Source organism: Toxorhynchites rutilus, chromosome 2, assembly GCF_029784135.1.
Source record: "Toxorhynchites rutilus septentrionalis strain SRP chromosome 2, ASM2978413v1, whole genome shotgun sequence".
Classification (NCBI taxonomy): Eukaryota; Metazoa; Arthropoda; class Insecta; order Diptera; family Culicidae; genus Toxorhynchites; species Toxorhynchites rutilus.
In genome coordinates this window covers 282,815,003-282,835,335 of record NC_073745.1, presented here as the reverse complement: position 1 = coordinate 282,835,335, position 20,333 = coordinate 282,815,003, and the positions used below count along the sequence as shown (strand labels likewise).

The following is a 20,333-nucleotide window of genomic DNA, read 5'->3' as shown; positions in this document are numbered from 1 at the left end:
AAGAATAAGATATCTTTCCTAAACTAACAAAAACTCACTCATATTACCATAATAGTTACTATTTCGATGATATATTGATGATAGACTACTACCCTAGTTAAAAATGTAATGAAAGTTATTACTTGATGTTGTTCAAATTCTTAAAACATGTAGTCCTGATATTTTTTTTTTCGTACATTCGAGATCGAAGGCATCTTTGTGTTATATTTTCTACCTGAAAATCCATTATTTAAAGACGCATGAACTGCAAAACTGCAAAACTCAAAGCCTCTATAAAACGAACAAATAACTGAAATCACAATTCACAAATTCACAATAACGGAACATGAAAGTTAATGTCATCAACGTTAATTTCAATCTACAAAATGAACAATCAAAGTGGACAAACTTTTCACAGCGAAACAACTGCGCAATCGATTTTTTTCAAATTCACTTTTCACTGCAGAATATATGCGTAATAAATTTTCTCAATTTTTAAATTTATCTTTAACATTCTCCAAATTATTCTGCTACTCTAATTTGGGTGGAGACGAACACAACGATATATAGAGACAACTCAAATTGGACCATCCGTTCTCTTATGATGATGAGTTATACGTACGCGTGTGGCGAAAATATACTGTTTGTCAGTCGTGTTTCATCTGCTTAATGGACTTCTGCCGACAGGCAGAAGTTTGATTTCCCCCATATCGTCAAATTAGACGGTGTTCTTTCAAGAACGGCCAGAATTACCGAAAATTATTCAAATAAAACCATTTCTTGGAGGTTCTAGAATGAAAGAACTATTTCACGGTTGATGTTTGAGGGGGGGGGGGGGGGGGGGTTACGTCTTTTTGATTTGCTCGAACGATATGATTAATCGATGGTTTATTTTACCATTTTATAAACTACATATCAATACTACACGAAGTTTCGAAGGAGATTAATGCATGCATCGAAGCTTTCTTCCAATTCATTGATAAATAAATAGCGAGCAATGCATGTTTCTCTAAATAGCGAGCAATGCATGTTAATGTTGAGAAATAATTTGATAACACTTGAAGGCAGTGGTTGCCATGAGATCGAATACTACATAAAATTATGACGACATTTCATATTGCAGTAAAACATTATTGGTGTAAAAAAACTGGTCATTTAAGAAACTTTGCATACTCAAAAACATTAAAAAAAATATAACCAAATTGAGCTAATTAATATTGGCTCATTCGGAAAAAAATCCTTCTACGCATATGTTCAAATTTCAACAATGACAGAGTCATAGAACATTTTTTGTTTCGGACTCTGTTGCCTCAAACTGGCTCTACATTAAAAAGCACGCAACGTAAGACGATTCTGTTGCTTTCATTAGAATGATGAGAAAATTAAGCACAGGATATAGTAGTGAAACATCTAAATTAGTGGATTTTAATAACATTTTGGAAGTGAGAAACTTAAAAGTTAATATTTTTTTTATGTGTTATTATTAATTTTATTCTAAAATATTATACTAAACTAGATTGTTTCTATCAATTAAATTGAAGGTCCTTAACTGCACTACAATTTGTTCTTTGACACCCAACTTCTATCTTCCTCAATTTGGCTGCAATGTCGATATAGACAATTCCTGGGGAAAATTCAGGCAAAATCTTCAAAAATCATGATTTTTACCCCACTGTACATGTAATAGCCACTTAAATTTCACCTTAACGTTGAAATGTTACATTTCTTCTTGAAATAAGTCATATTGGAAATATAAAAAAAATATTTTTTTTTTCCTAACTGTATATTATCCAGAAAGTCAAAAATTGTATATAATAGAGTCCGACCTGTACTAATGTCTTAAAATGACTTGTCGAAATTTACTGTTATGTCGGTTTTTTTTTGCACTTGGTCGTTTTTCCGTCTGAAAAGTCGTTTTTTGATAATAATTTTTGGAGATAACTGTACATCTCGTCGTGTCATGCAATTTTTAGACATTTGGCATCATAAAATTTTTGAAAGCCCCGATTTTCGGTTATTTTTCGGTTTTCAAAAAACTCAAATTTTAAAGTCTGCGACACTAGTAGATGAAGTCAGAATGAGCTAATATTCTGCATAGGATACCGTACTGAATCATATTTCGGACAACATCATATTTCATAAAATTTGTTCTAATATCCTGAAATGCTTAATGCACTGATGATATAACTATAAAATTGTTATCACAATTGCTTCTTTAGAGCAATCCCTTGGTTTTACTATTACATTTGAATTATAACATGATCGACAAAAATCTGACAACATTACACATTATTGTTTGTGTTTGATGATTGCTTAGCGTGAGCACGTTGGCTGCCATACAAATTAAACACAAATTTCTACATTACTCCGGAATGAATCAAGCAAATAAAACCAAATTAAGCATATTGAGGTTTTAGGGTGCAATAAATGTTTCTATGATGATTAGACTCCCCACCCCCCTCTCTAAGGGGGGGCTGCCATACAAATGAAACACAAATTTATGTATAACTCGAGAACTAATCAAGCAAATGGAACCATATTGAGCATATGGAGGTTTTAGGGTGCAATAAATGTTTCTATGGTGGTTAGACTCTCCACCCCCCCCTCCTCTCTAAGGGGGGCTGCCATACAAACAAAACACAAATTTCTGCATTTCTCGAGAGTTAATCAAGCAAATGGAACCATATTTGGCATGTGGAGGTTTTAGGGGGCAAGGTGATTCAACACTCTTCTCACCTTTCTGGGGGGGGGGGGGGATTGCCATAGAAATGAAACACAAATTTATGCATAACCCGAGAACTAATCAAGCTAATGGAACTGTATTGAGCATATGGAGGTTTTAGGAGGCAATAAATGTTTCTATGATGGTTTAACTCTCCACCCCCTCTCAAAGGGGGGGGGGGGGGTGCGGTGGCGGGTATGGACTGCTGCCATACAAATTTTACACACATTTCTGAATTACTCGATAATTGGAATCGGATTTTAATGTGATGAAACGCACTCATATATCTTTTCTATCTATACCAAAAAAAGGATCTCCGGATGTGTTGGTAAGAGCAGAACTCGAGGAAGGAATTGTCCGATTTAGGGCTGTCTTTATTTTGTCATATTTTCTGTATAAAACATTTATTCCATGTAACAGAGAAACATGTTATTTGCAAGTGCTTGAAAAATCTTGAATGAGAATTGTGTCTGAAAATAATCTGATGTTACAATGATGAGTTTTGTTAGAAATACTAGGAATTTTATAGTAAAAAGTAAATCCAACGGAGAAGAATAGAAGATCAATCAATGAACAGTTTGGACAGATTGCAGATTGGACCCATAAACTTGCTCATAGTAAAAAAACGTGAATGTTTGAAGGTATTGACAACAAAAAACAAATTTTGGGCGGGACGAAGTTTGCCGGCTCAGCTAGTTTTTTTTTAAATTTCTTATTCGCTTCATTTGTGAAGCATTTTATCCGATGATTATTTGATGTTTTCAATTAAATAGTAGAAAGCTTAAAAGCATATTGAACTAATTTATTAAAAATATGAACCAAATAATGCCTGTGCATAGAGTTTAGATCTGTTTTCTGCATCATATGCCTTAAGCGTCCGAAATATGATTCAGAACAGTAGATTATCGTGCAAATCAACATTTCGCAGTAAGCTCCGAATAGAAGATCGAGATAACTATTTTTATTGGCATCCAAAACCAAACATTTTGTCTCGTATCCCGAAAAAAAAGTCCCAGAGTGTCGATTTTTGACAAAAAAAAACCGAGATGACAGTAGAACCCCGATTTCCTTTACTCCCCCTTTGGGTTTATAACCAATATAAACTTTTTCCATTTAAATTCCATTTAAATAATACATTTCCAATAAAACATATTTGAAACATAGTGTTTCCGTTTTTAAAAGGAGAAAAATTATGCGAGTGTGATTTTTCCTGAGTAACATCGTTTATTTTCCCTGACTTTGGACAACGATACTTGGTGATTGGGTAGGAATATCCCGTTGTCGTATCAACTCTGTAAATATTATGTCGATCAATTACAACACCAAAACGGAACTTATCGCAGACACCAAATCCGTATATATTCTCCAATTATCATCAATCATATAATTATGCGTATAAACATATAGCAGCATCGCTCGGGTAGTCTATTTCGTTCGTATTATCACAGAGGCTTACAAAACTAATCCAATGCAGCCTATCAATTTCAGCCTAAACGCGCCTTTCTTTGGGCACTCAAACGTATCATATTTAGCGCGCATGGAATCTCAACATTTCAGCCAAGATATGACTCACAGACTATTGACACAATCGTGATGCGAACTCATCTGACATTGATCTGCTGGATCTGCCGTTCGCTTCTCTTTCCCTTCTTCCATCATCTTCATGTTCCCCGAGATTGGAAGTCTCACTCAATGCAGGGAATGATAGTTTTCTGTCCTCTGTTGTTGTTCAATTTTCTGGCCAAACAGACACACAAATGCGAAGGCATAATAAAATGCGAAGATTATGTAAAAGGAAAACGTACCTTCGGGCGTAGTATCAATCACCAACACCAACACCAGAAGGGGCCGTAAACCGATCCAGACACCTTCGGCAGCAACAGAGAGCCAGACAGCCGGCCGCTCCTTGGGTTCGCTGTTTTGCTGCTCACTTTCACCTCAAGGTCCAGCTGCAGCAAAGTTTGGTGTGCAAATTTTGTCTCCTGGAAGGACACCCGTTCCCTTCTGTCGCTTCTATCTCCAACACAACAAACACACACACGATGCTGCACTTTGTTGAGCGCCTTTGTTTGCTTCGTGCAAACAAAATCAAACACTGGAGGAGGTTTTTCAGAGGTAAAGCACGTTTCGAGAAGAGATATTCTCCACAACAGGTAGATTCAGAAACACCAGCCAGCGGCTGCTACGATAAATAAACACACACACACCGCCTACGCAAGTAAAGAATTCAATGCAGAGCAGCTGTTCTGTCAGGGCTTTCCTTCTTTAACTCTATCTAAACTCCAGACGGGACCGTACCGAACACTTCACTTGTGGACTTCTTCCTATTGGCGGCACCATTCACACCGTCTTGTGAGTTCAAAAATTACACTCTCCAAAATAAAACCGAAAAATCCCACACTGACCTCGAATAGAACCGGTAATTCGTTGTTTCAATTCACTCTGTAATTACTTCCCTTACTTGCCAGGGGACCACGAACGCGAGTCCGCGCGCAGACTTCACCTTCAAAATACTTGCGAAACACTGTGCCACAGTTCTAATCTTTCACTTCCCGGTGGTTTTGTTTATGGTGCGATTTGTGATTCAGTTGTTCTGAGGTATCACGAATTCACGTAAACAATATTGATAAAAATACACAAATCATAGCTGTAATCCGCGTAAAACACCTTGTTTGCGTCGGGGAAAATACGATTGCGTCCACCATCGACAACAGACGGAGCTTGAATGAATAAGCGAGAAGTGTGCATAAATACACATCCGCCTGCTACTATGAAGAGAAGAGCTGCAAATGAACACCGGCCACAGACAAACAGACCTTGCGCGTGACGTTTCATATTCGTTCATTCATTATTCCGACAGCAACAGCAACAGCAGTTTCCATTCAAGAACCAGCGCGCAGGAATGAACACGTTGGCTAACATCGGTTAATCTTCGACTCCTTTTCTATCATAAAGTTTTTTAGGTTCACCCTCGGATGAAATCATCTCGGGCCGAAACGTTTGTGTGGTTGTGTTTCACACGCTCTTCCCAATTCATTCGGAGACACAGTATCCATCGAACGGATGGAATGATGCATTCGAGCGAGACGGCACTCGACTCGATTTGTTTATGTTTAGCATCCACACAGCAGACACTGCCGCCAACGGTGTTGTGTGTTGAGACAGTGTTGTGTTTGTGATGTGCTGGCTATGCTGCTGCTTGCATAAATTCACCGCAGCGCACTCTAGCTTTCGAACGGATAAGAATATGTGTTTGCACCGATCCGATTATCCGAATGGGCACTCTTTGTTGTTAAATTCGTGAAAGTTAGAGCAAAAATGAATCAGGGAAATGTTTAAAGTGATTTGAACCTAGAACTTGGTTTTTGATAAATCACAGAGTTGATTGCATCAATCGAAAATAACTCTACGTACCTACTACAACAAACAAAATTACTAATTTGACATAGGATTACGTTCTCCGAGAATATATTCAAAGTATCATCAACTTTTTATGCTTTTCCAAAAAAGTTTTTTTTTTAAATTCATAACTTTTGAACTATTGGATCGATTCAGATGATCGACATACCAAATTCAAACCAATGAGCTAATCTTCTTAATAAAATAAACATTATACAGGGTAACTTCGATATAACGTACATTTCACTTTCAAAATTGTACGTTATATCGAAGCATAATAAAGGACTCACAAACGTAGCCTAAAATACATTATTGTGTTGCTATTCTAGTAAAGTTAATGAATAAATTCAATTAGAAGACGAAGCCAGACTTTCTCATGATGTTTCCCTTTGTACTGTTGATTAAAACTTGATTCATTTAGATTCCGGAATCACAAAACCAGCTGTATTTCGGGATTGATTAAAGGTACAAAACATACACAAAGCATCACAATAAAGATAGTTCATTGTTCTTTCAGAAAAAAATATTCAAAAAAAAATCCTTTGCATTTTAGGAATGTGTACGTTATATCGAGGGTGCGTTATAACGAGGGTACGTTATATCGAAGTTTACCTGTACTTGCACAAAAATTGTTTTTGTAATTATTGATTGAAAATTTAAAATTTGTTATCATTGATTGTACTTGTTCTTTGTTGTTTTAATGGCTTTTGACTAGAGCGCGATATATTTTTCTTGAAAGCTTTACAAAAATGCAGCCAAAGAGCTATTCAATTCGTTTAAAAAAATATTACAAAAAATGGATTCTTGTCACATAGACTTAGTCTAGTCGCATAGGAACAGTGAACGAAGACTGAAAACATGTTAACTTTGAAAAATAATAACTCTGATTACTGGATATGTTATGTAAAAAAACTCAGCTTTCAAGAAAAAATATTGAAAAAAATATAACGCCCTCTATCTTTAACCGGAACACCATAAAAAAACAAATACAATCAATAATTACCAAAACAAAATCCATTTCTTTCGCAAATGTAATACAGGTCGGACTCGATTATCCGGAGTATTGATTTGTTTTCACTCCGGATAATCGAATCCTCCGGATAATCGAACCCTCCGGATAATCGAGTTACAAAAAAACGAATTTTCTCTCGGTAAACGTAATATAATTATAATTTGCGCTTATTTATTAAACGGTTTTATCTAGGTTGACCCGTTTGTATGTATGAGATTTTGTAACTTTGTAACGTTGTCTGTAGCGCTGTACCACATTAATAGAAATTTAACCCTCTTCTTCTTGACCGATTGATCTGAAATTTGGAACACATCTTTATTTATTTATTTATTTATTTATTTATTTATTTATTTATTTATTTCTTCTGCTAGTCAAGCCCTTTCGTTTGATACCCATATTTATGAGGTTCTGAGAAAATATGTAATCCGCCATTTTGTAGTGGCCGCCAACTTGCATTTGCATTTTTCATAAATAACTGTGTTCTACTAGTGAAGCTCTTTCATTTGATACCCATATTGATGAGGTTCTGAGAGAATATGTAATCCGCCATTTTGTAGTGGCCGCCATTTTAGATTTGCATTTTTCATAAATAACTGCATTCTACTAGGCAAGCCCTTTCATTTGATACCCATATTAGCTATTCAATATGGAATTAGTATAGATATTATTCAAAATTTCCGAAAATCAAAAATAAGATATTCCGGATAATCAAGTCTCCAGATAATGGAGTCCGACCTGTAAATAAAATATAAAAGAAGTCTTACTCATTGGCTTCAATTTGATATGCCTATTATCAGACTCGGTCAAGTAGTTGAAAAGTTATGAATTTTTAGAAAAGGCGGTTTAGAACTGGTAAAGAATCGATTTTTCAGACCATCGGTAAACTTTGAAAAATCATAACTAAAAATCGAAAAAACGCCTCTCTGATTTTCGGATTTGTTATGTAGAAACAGCTTTCAAGAAAAAAAAATATTAAAAAAATATAGCGCCCTCCAGTCCAAAAACATGAAAACAACAAACAAAGAAGCTCATTGGTTTAATGTTGATCATTGGTGATATGTTGATCATCTGAATCGGTACTGTTTTTCAAACGTTGAGATGATGGTTGTTGATGTCGCATACATTTGTGCAAATCGCAAGACGTTTCCTCGAGCGAAAGCGAGAAAGAGTCTGCCCATTAATAAGATGAAATCAGAAGTCAGAGGTAAAGTAAAAATATTATCCCAGCGAAAGCTCAAACTAAACTAAATTGTACTTTTTAGCGTGAAAACGTGATGTGATGCAAAGGAAGTCGATCATAAATTTTTTTTCACTCTTATAATTGGCGTAGAAATCTTTCGAAGAGGGCAGGAGGAATCCATTTTTTTTTAAATTGTTTTTTATACAAATATTTTTCGTTTTATGAATGTAAAAGAAGAATTTAATCATTGATGCACCCCCTTAAAGTCAGAAAACATCTTTCTCATATGAAATTCATCACAGAATCTCTTAGGAGGTTATAGACGATAATATTTGATGAATTTCAACAATAATAGAGTTATTGAACTTTTTTGTTTTGTTTTGGATTCCGTTTCTCTTGAACTGACTAATAAAAAAGTACGCTACGTAGAACGATTTTGTTACCTTCATTTAAGAGATGGGGAAATTTAATACGTGATATATTTGTGAAACATCAGAATTAGTAAATTTAAGTAACATTTTAGAAGTATTTTTAGGTATTATTCTAGGTATTTAGGTATTATTTTAACTAGGAGATGTATAATAAAGTTGATTGTATCTATCAACCAAATGAAAATTTCCTAATCGTCCTACAATTTGAAATAGCAAGTTTCGTGAGGTGCTCCGTTAGTTTTGTTTAGCGTAGTTTATTGTGTTCCGTTAGTCTAGTCTAGGCTTTTCTCTTACACCAAAAATAAATAAACAAATAAAATAAACAAAACAAATCGTTCCGACCAATCGTGAAATTATACTGCTAAATGCCCCGCTAAAGTAGAGTCAAGAAGACGACATCATATGTTGGTAGCCAGCACTTCTTCTCGAAGAACAAATGAAGACTTCCCCGCGCGGTAAATTGCAGCAATTAATGCTACGTATTCGATGGGACGATGCATTTGAATAAAGCATGAACATACGGTGAGCTTCCAGATCGTTAGACGTCAATTAATTAACTGCCAATTGATCAAGAAGTTTTTGAAGGTTTTTTTTTCATGATCAAAATCAGATAAATGTTTCCGGATACATAAACGAAACGAGAAAAATGAACATCTGAAATTAACGATCTAATAGGATGGTGGATGTGACGATTAATCGCACTTGAAAATCGAATGTTGCCACATAACTACACAGCAATAAAGGAAAACAATGTTTGACATTCTGTTATAGACGTACATCATAACCGTCCATTTTGAGGTTAAGCTTTTGTACTCGAGTCAATAGATCAAGCAGTAGTGCAAATATTTCTGAATTTTTCTGACATTCCAACATTCATAAGAATAACAAAAAAAAAACAGAACGGTCCACTTGAGCCATGAAACGTTCAATATATTCAATCGAAAACGAAGAAAGGAAACAGTTTCATGAGCTTCAAATGTAGTTTTTATCACATAGAAACGAAACATTCAAACCTTCCGCAAAATTATGACAATCTACTTCATAATATACTTTCTAGTTGAGAGCAACCCCATGGTAGCAGTTACCCTGTTTTATTGTATGATGCCCGTAATTTATTAATTTTGACCACCGCTGGAAAACTTCTTTAGGAAAAAACGGAGGCAAAGTTGTAAGTCTATCCGTTTGAAGTGTGGCACATACTTGGCATCAATTTGAATAACCTTCTACTAGCCTTTAAACGAAAATTTTTAAAATTGGCTTGCAATCTGGTGTGGTCCAAGGGCGCTTTTTTTTATAATTCTCGAAACACTGGAAACTCAGGTCTTTTATTTGTTCTGGAAATTACAATTACAGACTCGATTATATACATTTAAAAAAATTACGGTTCGGATTGGATGATCCCATCAAGTAGTGCTCAATTATTTGGCGAATCCTCAAGGATACGGTAAGAAGGAGAGATCTCCATGTAAATCGAAGCTCTTTGACCGGGATAAGCAGGAAATAGCTAGAACAGCTTCGAATACCTCAAAATCGCTTATGCAAATGAAGCAATATTTCAAAATAAATGTTATTCGGGTGACAGTTCGTCAAATTTTGGTAAAAAATCCCCACATAAAGAGGGCTTAAAAAGTTAAAGCTCCTCATCTTATACCATCTCACATCGGAAGACGTCTGAGTTTTACCAAAGCTCACATGAACCGACAGTGGGACATGATATGTTGTGACAAATAATGTTTTGAAAAGAATCCATTTTGCTATATACCATAACGAAAAGATCTTCAATGTATAGATTATCTTCACTGACGAAAAAATGTTCAATTTGGATGGTTCTAATGGTTTCAACGGGTATTGGTGTGATTTACTGAAGAAGGAACAGTATTTTTCAACCAGGAATTTTGGTGGAGGCTCGTGCATGGTTTGGGAGGGATTTTGTGCAACCGGAAAGCTCAAGATAGCTTTCACATCATTCAAAGATTACATACATGTTCTGGAATCCTCCTCCTACCGTTTTTACGTGAATATCGTCACAAAAATTCAAATTCCAACAAAACAATGCTACTATTCATACCAGCAAGGAAACTAAGCAAGGACCAAAAACTAATTTTTTGGACTAGTCGGCTCGCTTTCCAGATTTGAAAATCTTAGAGGGATCCTCGTACGCAGAACACTGAGAGAAAACGGTACACCACGATTGGAGAGCTGCTCCCGTGGCCGAGTGGTTAGCGTCATAACTAACATGCCGGGTGTTCGGGTTCGATTCCCGTTCTGGTCGGGGGAATTTTTCGTCAAAGAAATTTCTTCCGACTTGCACTGTGATCACGCGTATTCTAGAGCTTGCCATTCAGAATGCATTCAAGGCGTGTTATTTGGCATAGAAATCTCAACTAAGTACTAATAAAAAATGACGCAAGTAATACTACGCTGAGACGGCGAAGTTCCTCCAAGAACGTTAGTGCCATTGAAGAAGAAGAAGACGATTGGAGAGCTGAAGGTCGCATTTTCGTAAACATGAAAAAATATGGAGAAATAAAAAAATCGAAAATATCGGAAAAAAAAAACTTTATTCTAAGCATTCAACAATGGATGAATGTATGTTGTAGAAATTCTAACTGTTTGTATTGCAACTATAATCAGGGTGGTCTTATAGAAGTTGGACAGAGTGTATAATGCAACTAATTCACAAAATGTATTTGTACATCATATGACGCCCATTAAAGTGCTGGAACTTAAATTGAACGGCAAGGAGTTGAGAGGATGAATCAACAATTAAACTCTTCATTTATATAAAAAAAATTTTTTTTGGAACCTTGTACATATGCTGGCCTTGTGCGACCCACAATCACAATTTTCATTATCATTAATTTCATTTTGGTAAAGACTGATTTTTGAGAAGGGCGTATTCTAAATTAATGATATCTTTTTCAAAAAATCGTGAATCAAAATCAAAATGTCTAATTGAAATATAATGTGCAGCAAAGTCTTTGGGAAATCAATGAACTCTTTGGGAAAAATAACATTTTGAATACACCTTTAAAGAAAAACTAACTCAAAAATTGGATTTAATGTTAAAAACTTTTATATCTCAAAAGGATACCCCCGCACCACACCCTTCGATATTTTTTTTGTATATTTTTATTAGAAAACCTTCTTAGTGCGGTTTCGGAAAAATATTCAATTTTAACACTCAATGAAATCATAACCATTTGAAAAAAGTAATTTAAAAAATTCTATTAATTATTTAATTTTTATTCATCCTGTTCGGCAATAACTGGAGCGGTTATGAATGGGAATTTAGGAGTTTCTAAAATTTAATATTAATAGCTTCTATCTTCACAATTCATCATATTCAAATGTATGATACTGATAGCACATACTTATTTGAATGTAAGGTAAATGATTTTGGTTTGTCCAGTCGAAAATATTGGGTTGGGGAAAAAGAAATATCGTATATTGTCAATACATGGCAACACTTAAACATATCTTGTGTTGTACTTATCGCATCAGGTCATTCTATACGGCTATTTAAAGACGAAAATCTGTGCTACAAGTGTCGTTTTGACAGTGTTGTGATTGTCCTTTTCAGTCTCAAGTTACAGCGCGTCAAAGATGGATTCCACCAAGCAAGAAATTCGCCATATTTTACGTTTTTACTAGCGAGGTAAAACTGCAACGAAGGCGGCCGAAAAAAATCGTTTAGTTTTATGGACCCGATACTGTAACAATTCGCACAGCGTTGGTTCGATCGATTTCGTTCTGGTGTAGTGGCTGTCGAAGATACTCCCCGTACTGGTAGGCCAATTCTCGGGTAAACCGATATAATCGTTGGAATCATCCACGTAGACCGGCATGTGAGCACTCGCTCGATTGGCCAGGAACTGGGTATGGACCATAAAACCGTTTGGAACCATTTGCAGAAGATTGGATTCCAAAAAAAGCTGGATGTATGGGTGCCACTCGAGTTGACGCAAAAAATCTTTTAGACCGAATCAACGCCTGCGATGCACTGCTGAAACGGAACGAACTCGACCTATTTTTGAAGAAGATGGTGACTGGTGATGAAAAGTGGATCACGTACGACAACCTAAAGCGGAAAAAAGTCGTGGTCGAAGCGCGGTGAGTCGGCCCAAACCATCGCCAAGCCCGGATTGACGGCCAGGAAGGTTTTGCTGTGTGCTTGGTGGGATTGGAAGGGAATCATCCACTATGAGCTGCTCAACTATGGCCAGACCCTTAACTCGGGTCTCTACTGTGAGCAGCTTGACCGTTTGGAGCGGGCGATTGACCAGAAGCGGCCAGAAATGATCAATAGGAATGGTGTTGTTTTCCACCAGGACAACGCTCGGCCTCACACATCTTTGATGACCCGTCAGAAGCTACGGGAGCTAGGATGGGATGTCCTATTGAACCCACCGTATAGTCCGGACCTGGCTCCAAGTGATTATCATCTCTTCCGGTCCATGCAAAACGCTCTTGGTGATACTACGTTGGCCTCAAAAGAGGTTTGCGAAAACTGGCTGTCTGATTTTTTCGCAAATAAGGAGGGGGATTTTATAAGGGGGGGGATAATGAAGCTACCTTCTAAATGGCAACAAGTTTGCGAACAAAACGGCGCCTATTTGACTTAAATTGGATAATTTTAAGTATGGTAATTAAAGCGTCAAATTTCGATCAGAAATACGACATTTCTTTTTCCCAAACCCTGTATGATCATGGTTTGTCCACTTTATTGAATGCTTTAGTTCAGCACCACTATGTCAAATCAGGTATTCGAATGTTTCAAAACATATAAATAAACAGTAGTTTCATAGTATATTCTTACGGATTCACATGTTTTAAAGGATTATAAAATGCACCCTCTATTGGTGTCAATGCGCCCCTCATTTGAGCTAATTTTTAATTCATCGCCAGATGATTATTTGGTACGTATTTAGACCTTTTCCAGATTATAACACTTACGAATATTGTAAACGTTATTCTTGCACACCATTTGTATCAGATTTACATTTACTAAACCATTAAATTAACGCATTACGATGAACTCAATTCTGATCATGAGTTGTCCAATTCACTAATGTTGTTTTGTTTACATGATTTCTATGGCAACCGCTTGGCGCGCTGCAGTTTGTTTATTGTGTCCTTCGCGCATAGCAGAAATAAAGTTTCTCTGTGTTGAGTGTGTTGAGGTGAACACTTTTTAAATGCCCAAGAAAAGGTAATATTCTGAAGAAAGCCTAAATTATGCATGGATGACAGTAAACTCAAGCAATGAAAAATGCAACATCTACTTGAAAATTCGATTTTTTTCATTCAAAAATGGTGATTTCTAAAACCGGACAAACCATGATCAGAAGTGTTCAAACCATGATCATAATTTCTTATTGAGAAAAATCGTTAAAAAACGTAAAAAAATTAATAATAACAACGCTTCATGGTAGTATTCGCAACTAGAGACTTAGGGCTTTTCAACAATCCCAAACTCATATCGAATATATATGATTTTCCTGAAGAAACACGATTTGCATTTACTAGTTGAGTAAAAACACCCTAAATCGGATTTATTCCCTGGAGAAGATTTATGAAAATTTCACCCATGGCGGTTCGAACGTAAATTTGAAATATAGCCAACTAACAATTCCCCAACAGTGTGACGTTTTTATGATAGTTTTGTGAGGCTCTATGCTTGATAATGACTGAACGATTTGTCAACAAATCCTTTATTCAACCCTTGTTTACACAAATTAGGAGACATTATTGAGCTAAAAATGATTATCCAACTCCAAGGTGTGGTGACCATATTTTGATTTGTTCAGCCCTAATTAGACCACGCTACCGAAGAAGGTAATTTTTGGCTGACTGCATTATTTCCTTTTACAAAATTTCTATGAATACGAGAGTAGGCTGATAAGTAATGCACACATGTTTATAGAAGACAAACTGAATAAACTTTAGAAGCGCACCTGATGTCATGCGGAAGTACTATTTATCCTCTATACGCCTGCGCAGTTTAAAGGCTTTGCTTTCATTTAGTTTGTTTCGAGTACAGGCCGCAGGGATAGGGACCGTACAAAAAAAATCGCATAACGAAAAATCATGCAAAACTTCAACAATAGCTTTAAAAAATCGTGTTCGGTACATTTTTTGATTTTTTGAAAAATTTGAAAAAAAAACTTTTTTTGTGCGGTAGATAGGGACCGCATAAAAAATGTTTCCCCCAAGAAAATAACTCAAATCCACACTGTTCACTGTTCGATTTCCTTTTGTTTCCCTTCTTTACGATGGGACAGTTTGCCTTTTCGGTTGAGCGTGGCTGTGTTGTGCTTTTAGTTGTATGTCGAAACTTGTTGCTGTTAGAAATCATGTCATGCGTAACATAGAGCATTTGATGGAAGGATGGGAGTGATTTGAAGAATGGATAATTTAGACGCAAATATGCTTTTTTCATATGACTATAAACATCGAAAAAAAAACTAAATGGACGATAGCTTCGTCAAATATGCTTCTATTCATATACTGCACAAAACACCGCACAAAAAATCTCACCAAAAAAATCGCACAAAAAAACCGCGCAAAACAGGTTTTCCTGTTGTTTTTTGGTGCTCTGTCAACGCGAACTAAACAACGCGCTGTCGTCGAATTTTTAATTGCTGAGAATGTGAATCCTATTGAGATTCATCGTCGTTTACTGGATGTTTATTGTGACGATACTGTGGATAGGTCTACTGTGAATCGATGGGTAATAAAATTTCGTGATTGCCAATCTGGAAATATCCTCAATTATTGACAAAACACGCAGCGGACGTCCAATAATTGCCACAGACGATAATAGTCGCAAGCTCTCCGAAGATTTGAATCAAAATGACCAGTGAATCACTCAACAGCGTAGCGCAAACCAAATGTGGCTTCAATGTGGTCTAAATAACCTAACTAAATAATCGTATAGCTCAGCGCATCGCTTTATTAAGCAATCAATGCAATTTTCCGACCATTGCTCAACTGACTAGTTCAATAACAGCTAATGATTGTTTATTGGATAACACATAACATAAAAATTTTGTAGGATAATTAATGAAACAGCTCTAGAGTAACAATAGATTCTAAACATCATATACTACCTTGATCAAAAAGTTCCCGGGTTTATTCAGGAAATGAATAATACAAGATCATACATCAACACCGATATTGTCCCCTTCAAAGTACTCCCCACCGACTGCTACGCACTTATGCCAGCGCTTGATCCAATCCTCGAAACATTTATTATATTCGATTTGCGGTATGGCTATCAGCGTCATCTTCGATTTTTCCATTTATTCCAACCTGTTCCTATTTCTCGTTCAAATAAAATAGTCAAATTCCTTTTTTATTTGTGCATTCGTAAACAAATAACTGCCGCTGGAATCCAGATCAAGATAACACGGTACCAAGGGAAGTGATTCAAACAGCAATACGGGTAATTTAATTGTTATTGCAATCGACCGTTAGCGATGTACATTATCTCGACGAAAAAATAGTTTTATTTTGCCTCCATTTGTGCTTTTATTTAATCTTCAATCGTTCCAACAACGCACTATTATTTCCGCTAATGATAGTTCTTATACCTCGTGGTTATTCAGTAATATAACACTCTACTTGGGTATAGGAACATGAATTATTTCATGAACATGATTTTCATTATATAAAATTGATCATATCTCGAAAACGGGTAGTTCTACGATGAAATGTTAAGTATAGTTTTTCATGTACTTTTCTTAGACAGATACGATTTCACAAGGTATCGAAATTAAACAAAATTTTGTCAAAATTTGTTGAATTAGAAAGGGTTTCTAACAAAAATATATTTCAAAATATCGAGGGGTTCTTTTGAGAAATGAAAATTTTTAAAATTAAATTTTTAATTAGCATTTTTAGCGGCGTATTTCGCGTTGTTTTTCCTAAATAGTTCAATAATTTTCCAACAACTTTGCTGTACATTCGAGTTTGAAGGTCGGTTTAATGCTGAAACGGCTTATGAGTCTATCGACCGTCGTGTCATCTATGTATCACACTGAATTCTTATTAATCTGTATTCCGTCTAATGAATTAACCTCAATTTATTGAACTATGCGCGTTTTTTTCATTCAGAACTATGACAATATTCATAACATTCAGGAATGAAAACAAACGCATTACATTTAAACGTTATGCATAACAACGACTGAATAGCGATGTTCAACAAGGAAGTTCGTGAAGGTGTAAAAAAGATTACAACATCAACACTCCAGCCAAGTCACTGACCACCATCACACGAAAACTGACGACCCAGTAAGTACTATTCGTCAAGGTCGTTATGGACCCCACATAAATATCGAGTATTCCAACCGAATGACCTTCTTCGCTACAACCCAACCCACCCTTCATTGTCGAAAACGGCTGGGAAAACGGCTCCCAAGTGGAACGATAAACACTTAATCACAACTTTAGTGCCACTAGCCCCGCCGGAGGATGCCACCAGACAGTAATTTATTATTACAAATTCTATTTTTCAATATGTGTGTGTGCCATTACACTGGGCGCAACCGTACCGTGAAATTGCACCGTCAAAACAATAAAGTTAACCGCTGCCATCATCTTCGCGATGGGCCCCATATAGGAAGGGCAGTTTTTTGGTAAGAAAACATTGCAAGTTTTTCCATCATGATGCTTATGATGATATGGTGCGGAGATTAGCTCTGTGGGAGGGAAAGTACAAAAAATCAACATGTTGTTGCAGACGGATTCACGGTCGGGTAATTCTGAACCAAAACATTGCCATAGCGGTGCATGCAAGAAGTATAATAGAACCATGAACACAATGTTGCTGCACAAAAATGTTACCATTAAGGCGCCTAAAGAGAAGTACACCCGAGTAATATGCAACGCCTCGATGAGTCCGTTTCTTATGCAACGATAAATACATTGATACCTCACGGTTACTCCCCCAAAAACCACCGCAAATAAACATAGCCATCGTCACTCACCTTTCATTCTGTCGCCGTCGTCGCGCCACGGCTGGGTTCTTCAGGATCGAGTCCATGTTTCCACGCGTGCTGGCGGAATGTTCCCCATCACTGGTTGTACCACTCGCGGCGTAATCACTTTTTTTGACCGGTGGCAACACGGCAAACGGCTGCGAAGCCGGCGGGAAAAGCGCGACCCCCCCGGGGGGAACATAACCGCTGCTGGCGGACGCGGACGCGGTGTTCGATACGTTGCGGAGCATTTTCGCGAGGTTCATTCCGGGCGCGACACCGGCGTCCTCATCGGACTCGGACGACGATCCGCCATCGCCACCGGTGGCGTCATAGTCGATGTTCGAAACTGTTGTCGATTTCTTCAGGTTGCTAACCGACGAATGGGTGGACTTTTTCAGCCGGGACTTCAGCTCGGAATTGAGATCCGCCGGGAACAGACCAACACAGCCGGACTTGGATTTGAGGATGCCCTTCTTCAGCTCGGACACGAACGGAAGGGGCTGCTGGGCGGCGGCAGGTGGCAAATAAGCAAAGGGGGGCTTGCGGGGGCTGCTGGTTTCGTGTTCTGGAATATTTCAATCGAATCAAAGAGAGAAAAAAAACAGTTCTTAGTTTATCTTTGAACCAGAGTCGGTCTTCACAAGCTAAACAAAACACGCGTGGACAACACAATGTGACCAGATGCAAAATCAATGCTCAAAAAATTATAATGGATGATTTTGTTCCTGTCCACAATTAAACAATTCTACAAAACACGGTGAAGGTTTGCTGAACAGAAAAAACAAGTGTAACACAAAACCACAATAAAACAAGCAGTTGAACAACAAAATTCCTAAAAAGCGTATTTAGCTGCAAACATTGGAAAGGTGTAATTGGGTGTAAAATTAATGTTGATTAGCGCAGCTGTTTGTTATCGTTAACGGGCGAACTCCATGCGATGACGCCACCGTTTTCGGATACCCGTATCCTGATGAATCTCTGGAAACTGTAATCTCAAAATGTGATTAGGTATTTTTGCACCGTCCGCTAGTTGCGTGAATCTCGTAGGAGAAGAATCTACCTAACCTCCAAACACCAAATTAGAAACCTGTGCTCGAAAACAGAGAAAAAGGAACCAATCACCTAAACCAAAAACCAGGAAAATGTTGGGAACAGAAAATCAAACATACCGTCGGAAGATTAAAAACATAACTGGTTAACAAACGCGTTATGCGTGGGTCAAGGGTACCGCGATCTTGGGTCCTATCGTTACGGGAACCAGGGCTGGATGCATTGCACGTTTCGTTCGTCAGTCAGTAATACGTATGGTAGGTATAGATAGAGAGTGAATGAAAGATAACTAGAGCGAATGGGTTCGTCCAGGATTTAGAGTACATTCCGCTGGAAGTTGCGTGGCTGTTATCAATGCACGTCTGGCAAGTATGTATATGGTGTGTCTGATGCATATTATTTTTATCGATAGGAATATTGATTGTCGTTGTTGTTCATTACTATTTAATATCACTAGGCTCTAGCCTTTTTACTTCTATAGTCTACAGTTTAAAAAAGCAGAGAAATTAATCTACAGAAAAAGGAAGAAAAAGGGAAAAATAATTAAGGATGTTGAACAGCTGTTGTACGGTTTTTGTCTGTCGATGCCTTCCTGAAGCTGAAGTTTGTCGTTGGTTTAATGGTTTCAATGAGAGAAACAGATATCGTCAACGTTTAATCGGTGCACCCACTCAAACCTTCAAAATTTTTGGAAGAATGAACTATTTTGTGCATTTTTTTTTCTTTCTTTATTAAAGAGATTTTCAGCCAAAGGCTGGTTCATCTCTAAAAATATTTTTACCTATTACTCATAGGAGCACCGTTTTGATTCGTAAACAGGTTCACTAGACATCAAGCTTCGTTTAGGAAAAGCATAAACTGATACTTGGTAGAATAAAATACAAGATTAGCATGGTTTCTTGCTATGGTGGCTGAGAGCAGACAAACGACCACAAAGAGTACGGGAAGGGGTTAGCGCCAGCGATTGAATGCTGTTTGGCATAAGGCCTTCTCATTCGATCACAGTACACTCAAACTAGCTTTGGCAGAAAAGATGCTTTCCTTGTGTTAAAGAATAGAATGCACAAATAAAGGCACCGGCAAAGTCATATTCAACTGAGGATAGTCAGGGGACTTCACCTTCGTATTCAATTGGAAAGGAGATTTGGCTTCTTCCAGCAGTTTCCCCGTCAACATGACTCAACAGTCATTCGGGCGTTTAATTTATATCACACTCTACGATTCGGCTATCTCATTTCATTCTTCCCCGTCAAATTGGCTTCATTCGGGACATCGAAACTGAGTTTGACAGCTAGCAATTATATACAAAACGCAATGCAAAAAGTGGTGGATTAGAACAAGTAGTTTTACACGAGTAATGAATTTATATTTCATACTGGTAAGTGTTAAATTGAAAAATTATGTTCAGCAGAGCTAATTAGGTTTAAATATATAAATTAGAAACGTTAGAAACATCTTTTATTGCTGTAGAAAATGTTTTCTCTGCGACGGGAAAAACAAACACACCTTCAGGGACAAAATTTTCAATGAAAATCAAATTCTCCTTATGAAATGAAAATTCTCAGTAAAAGTG

General features: G+C 37.0%; 1 protein-coding gene across 12 annotated transcripts in view; it reads right to left on the bottom strand.

Moving 5' to 3' along the window:
- Positions 1–20,333, bottom strand: part of LOC129764714 (supervillin) — a 776,186-nt gene that overhangs the window by 221,778 nt on the left and 534,075 nt on the right. For all 12 annotated transcript variants that reach the window (XM_055764104.1, XM_055764101.1, XM_055764103.1 and 9 more), the window contains one exon: positions 17,717–18,275. In XM_055764104.1, the coding sequence (XP_055620079.1) occupies positions 17,717–18,275 (559 nt within the window). The remainder of the gene's footprint in view (positions 1–17,716; positions 18,276–20,333) is intronic.